The sequence below is a fragment of the Convolutriloba macropyga genome, chromosome 13 (genome assembly GCF_964194025.1).
Source record: "Convolutriloba macropyga chromosome 13, txConMacr16.3, whole genome shotgun sequence".
NCBI classification, from domain to species: Eukaryota; Metazoa; Xenacoelomorpha; order Acoela; family Convolutidae; genus Convolutriloba; species Convolutriloba macropyga.
In genome coordinates, this window is record NC_134480.1 from 15839288 (window position 1) to 15845236 (window position 5949).

Consider the following 5949-nt stretch of genomic DNA (forward strand, 5'->3'; position numbering starts at 1 on the left):
ATTAATAAAATTCTTGGCATTTTTTACTTCCTAAAAAATTTAAAAAATAACTTGACAGAGTACTCATTCCTTTTTGTTTTGTCTACTTAGGTGTCATGAATCTAATCATTCCACTGTACTACGAATTCCTCCCTCCCCAGAGTCGCTGGATTGGATTTGTGTCTGGAAACGGGCTGGCTGCAGCCTCTGGCTCCATGCTTCCCATTCTGGCTGCCATCGCCATACTTGACAAGACACCTGGATCGTGGAGGTGAGAACTTCATCAGTAAAAAACGGATATATCTTACCTTTCTTCCATTCCAACATTATCAATCGTTGAACCCTCGTCCTGGGGGTGGGTAAAAATTGACATTAATTAGATCTCTGAGCATTGACGCCTCAACCAGCCTAAACATTGTTGCGTCCTCACACCTGTAAACTTAATTTGGAGATATGTTTATTATGAATAACTGCCAGAATTACATCTTAAACTCAAAGACAATTTTAATTGTCCAAGCAAACTCGAAGATAAAACTTTAGATCGAGGCTAAGTCTAGGATATCCAGCTTAAATCGAGGACAATCCGTTAAGTCGAGCCCTTATGTTTTTTTTCATGGCTTATATCGATCGACCATCCGCCTTAGTCGAGGATGGTCTTTTCATGAAGTTCCGGCCTCGACTAGGAATTGCTTACATGTTCGCATCGCTACCCGGACCCTAGTGCCATAGTGAATCAGTACTGAAACATTGTATTCCAATTGTATATCGTCGGCCCAGTACTGTATCAATGTATCCTAAGAGTATATTGCTACTCATGATGTGCAGAATAAGTCACATTGATAACTTTTTCTGAAAATAGACTGAGCATTCTTGGTTTTGATTCCAATGATGTTCATAGCAAAATCATGAAAATCGTGAAAGTTTCAATTTTTTTTTGAAATTTTGGGCGATGCAATTTTGAGCATGACGATGACTTACAATCTTGAAACGTTGCATAAAACGTATTAAGGTTAGCAAAAAACCCGCCAAAACTAGTAAAAACACGCCGAAAGCAGAAAATACTCGCCGAGTGCTACGAACCTGACAAATTTGGACAGAAATTGCAGATTTTTATGTTTTTTTCAGATTGAAATAAAATTTTGTATGAAAGTCTTAGTTTTAGCTCCGAAAATAGATACAGTTCTGGGCCGATAATATACAAATGGAGAGCAATGTTTCAGGACTGATATGATATGGGACGCTTCACAACCTCTCTCTTGTTTGATGATGAGTTGTTATCGGTTTTTTAAGTCAGTTTAGATTCATTCATTTTTTCACTCACCCCCCCCCCCTCCAGTACAATTAAATAACGGGGGGATGAAAGAATGAATTGGGGTGTTCATTATATGGGGGTGCATCCAAAAACGCTTGAATGTCTTGTGTATGTCCCCGGCTGTTCAACGGGTAGTCTTGCAATTAAAACCATTGAAGCTGTTCAACAGGTAATAAACTCGCAATTAGACTTGATAAACTCCCAAATCTAATAAATTGTTTTAAAAAAGTTTATTTGACGCCTATTTATGGTCACTTTTTTAAATTAATTGTTGTCGGACTTTTTTCCCCTTTTTTAGTCTGAGAAAAAGTTTTTTCAGAGTATTCCCCATATGATTTTAAGATTGCCCAGAGTAAACACAGAACTGGGCTTTTGTACTTATCAGAGCGTTTTCAGAGAGCCTTTTTTACTATAATTTTTTTATCTGAACAGCAAAAAAGTGACATGATCATAATCTGTTCATCGTAAAAATACAGACTGAGAATACTATGATTCAGCGCTGATTTACAATGTTACTATGATCCGGGTAATTGAATAGACCGAAGAAAAACGGCGAGGAAATATTTCCTTCAGTTAGTATCGACCGTTTAAGCGGAAGAAAAAAGTTGTTATTTTAAATTTCCTGAGCATATTAGCTTTTAAATGCACATAACTTTCATCTTTTCTTTATCAGGATCGGAAGAAAGAAGCTCTGCGTTTTTTAGAAAAAAATGAACAATTCTAAACTTTCTCACGTTTCGACAAATTTTTTGGTATGAAATTGTAATCTAACCTAAATGAAATTGTTATGTTTTAAAGCATTTATTTTTCAAGATTATTATTAATAATAACACTTTATTTTAAAATAGTATTTTTTCAACCATGTATCATTTACCTCGTGAATTTTTCACCTCAAAACCTTTTCCTCAAACCCTAAATCCTTGAATAATCATTTGGGGTCAAGAAAACGGGGGGGGGCAGGGGGATCAGAATATGACTTAAAAGTTGAAGTTGAGTCAGAAATTTTAACAAGTTTTGCTATGTAACAATACAACGGGGGGGGGGGGGGGGTCCAGGGACAGAATAGACCTATTTAAATGCTGTCTTTTAAGGTACTTCGTCCTCGTGTGTAGTGTTCCATTTCTCTTCTTCATTCTAATTGCAATGTTATGGCTTGTCGAATCACCTCGCTATCTCGTCAGTGTTGGCCGAACCAACGAAGCCGAGAAAGTCTTGAGACGAATAGCCCGAATGAACAACCGGGAACTGCCCAAAAAATTAATTCTTGTACCCGAGAACGAAATCGGTGCTACGACCGAAAAAGAAGCGACTTATTTGGACGCTGTCAAAATTTTACTCTCGGAAAGTAAAATTATAACTTCGTTTGTTTGTATTTTGCTTCTGGGATTAGCGTCGCGTTACGTAATTTACGGAATGGCGTTCGTAAAAACCGAGCTAATTTTTATGGACGCTGAAAGCAAAAGCGATTATTGTCATGCGGCCGAGGAGCGAAATTCGTACGAATTGGAAACGAAAGATTACATTATGATGCTCGCAATTCAAAGCACTGATTTCTTAGCGGCGTTTGTCATGTTTATTGTCTTAATTTATGAATGGTCTTTAAAATTTTCAGCTTTGCTATGTTACGGAATTTCTATAATTCTAATTTGCGGGTTGTATTTATGTCCAAGTTTGTATGTCGCTTTGGCGCTAGTGGGCGCTTCTAAAATGCTAATTCAAGGGCCGAATATTTTAATGTGGATTCGACTGTCGGGGCTTTTTCCGACTAAAATTCGAACAAGTTTGTTCGGAATTTGCACGTTTTTGATGTATTTAGTGTTACCCATTACGCCATATTTAGTTCAAACATTGTCGAAACATTCACAGCATTACGTAACTTCAGTGACTGTCGGGTTCCTGATTTTGGGTTTTATTTCTGGGCTAATTTTGCCTTGGAGGATTTATGCCAATTAATTGCGATAATTTATGTTTCTACTTGTTTTCAGCCCAATTCATTTAACCCCGCAAACCCCGCAGTTGGCATTTAGACATGTTCTCTTATACTTAGGCGGATAGTTACGAATCCGGGTCTTTCCCATTATAGCCCCCCCCCCCCCCATTGAAAATATAGCCCCCCCCCCCCCATTATGGTATATCTATGCGTTATCTGACCACTAAGCTGGGGGGGGGGGGGGGGGCTATAATGGGAAAGACCCAAAAATCCTATGTTAGGTTGTGATAGTTTCATATCAAGTTCCAACGGCCGCCGAGGCATGGCCATGTCCCGCGAGGGTGCATGATTATACCATTGTTAATAGTACAATTATATAAAGCATTAAAAACGGGATGAAATGATAGAGGTGATAGAGCGGTGAAATGATCGGGGTGATCTGAAAGTGGGTTGAACAAATTGAGGTGAAGAGGCGGGTTTCAAATTTGTGCGGCTTTAGCTATGATCGTTTGGTGTCTGAAATAATTGTGTTGGTTATAAAGATTAAATTAAATGTTTCGGTAAATTGTTTTTAACTGGTACATGAAAATTGATTGAAATTAGTTTGTAACCAATAAATTTTATTCGTTAGTTACCAAACAGATTTTATTATAGTCAAGGGGGATACAAATTGTTAAGAGCATTTTACTATGCGTCCCGGATTATGAATGCTTAAATCGAAGGCCAAACTAGATAGCAATATTGATGTTCATGTTACATAGACTTATTATTATGATAACCGTTTATCAGTACCCAGGTTTAGGTCCAGACCCTAATTGAAATTTGACCAGCCGACCCACTCGAACGCACACCCGTGTGGTCCCAGATCAAAATAACAGGGTCTGGACAGCGGTTCGAGCGCACAATAGTCTGGACTATGGTATGAGTTCCGTCTGATCAGAGGTCATTTTGGTCTGAAAAGTCTCATCATAGTCTTTATAGTCTGGACCATTGTCTTGGTTAGGTCTGATCAGAGGTCACATCGGTCTGAAAATTCTGATTAGAGCCCGTTTCGAGCGCACTTGGATCTGATACGAGGACGTTTAGAGGGCACTAGAATCTGATCAGGTGCCGTTCCGCGCGCACTTGAGTCTGATCAGAGGACGTTTCGAGCGCACTTGAATCTGATCAGAGGACGTTTCGAACGCTCTTGACTCTGATCGGAGACCCTTTCGAGCGCATTTGAGTCTGATCAGAGGACGTTTCGAACGCACTTGACTCTGATCAGAGGACGTTTTGAACGCTCTTGACTCTGATCGGAGACCGTTTCGAGCGCATTTGAGTCTGATCAGAGGACGTTTCGAACGCTCTTGACTCTGATCAGAGGCCGTTTCGAGCGCACTTGAGCCTGATCAGGGGCCCTTTCGAGCGCACTTGAGTCTGATCAAAGGCCATTTTGAGCGCAGTAGTGACAAACTAGCTGATGTGGTGTCGGAATAATCTCAAGTCCTTATCAGAAACAGACATATGAGATTTTTCCAGTGTGGTATGAAGATGTTGCGTCGTTCCTCATTTCGCATTCATGCTGGAGACAGGCTATGGTGGAGTCGCAAAAAACCTAAGTACAAAGAGTTTAATCATCCGTCCACGCAGTCATATGAAAATAATCAGTTAGCTCACTTTTGACAAACCCAAACTGTTCATTAATTGAAACAAGTGTTATTTGAAACAATTGAAAAACTTTAAATGAAATGTAGAACAAATTTGGGGTGTTGAAAGAAGTGCGTGAACGGATGATGCAACTTTTTGTATTGACAAATGTTTGTATAACGTAAATCTAGCAGAAACTATGAATTACAACAAAGAGTTTTTAAGGCTTTTCGGATCTGAGTGTCAAGGTATATCAGCAGTGACTCATCTGTTATCAATTCAAAAGAGCACTGATTCGTTCAAACGAAAGAATAAAGCTGTTTTCTAAGGCAAATCATGGAACTAACAACGGGAAAATATACTCATCAGATGACCTTCAACAAGACACGCCTAAATGGCAGATTTCGCTTGATCTGAGCTCGGATGATTGACAGACTTCGTTCAGCATGAACAACCTGATATATAACCAGCATGAATGAGATTCATAAACCATTTGAACAGAGCAAATCGAGAGTTGAAAGATTCGAATTTGATTATGCCGATTTCACTTCGGTCTGATAGGTCTGATCATAGTCATTATAGTATGGACCAAATTCTGGTTCTGTCTGATCAAAGGTCATTCTGGTCTGAAATGTCTGAAAATAGTTTTTATAGTCTAGATCATAGTCTGGAATTGGTCTGATCAGAGGTCACTTCGGTCTTAAAAGTCTGATCAGAGTCATTATCGAGCGCACTTGAGTCCGATCAGAGGCCATTTAGAGCGCAATTGAGTCTGGTCAAAGGCTGTTTTGAGCGCAGTAGGGATAAAATAACTAATGTGGTGTCAGAATAATGTCAATTCAATTTCAAAAATTGACATTTGAAGTTTTTCCATTATTTTATCAATATCTTCTTCTCCTTTTTTCTCATCCGAGCTGGGAACGGGCTATGACGGAGTTACAAAAAAATTAAGGCCCGAAAATTTCCATCATCCATTCACTCGGCCAAATGAATTTAGCCATTTTTTTTTCATTTTTGAAAAACACAAACAGTTAATCAATTGAAAAAAATGTTATGTAGAACAATTAAAAAAAATAAGCAAAAGATTGAAAAAGTTTTT

The 5949-nt window shown here is 38.7% G+C and overlaps 1 protein-coding gene across 1 annotated transcript in view; it reads left to right on the forward strand.

Moving 5' to 3' along the window:
• Positions 1 to 3298, forward strand: part of LOC142351639 (putative transporter svop-1) — a 24367-nt gene extending 21069 nt beyond the window's left edge. Inside the window, exons 4-5 of the mRNA XM_075403778.1 lie at positions 91 to 250; positions 2383 to 3298. Of these exons, the coding sequence (XP_075259893.1) occupies positions 91 to 250; positions 2383 to 3244 (1022 nt within the window). The 3' untranslated portion in view covers positions 3245 to 3298. The remainder of the gene's footprint in view (positions 1 to 90; positions 251 to 2382) is intronic.
• Positions 3299 to 5949: the final 2651 nt, after the last annotated feature.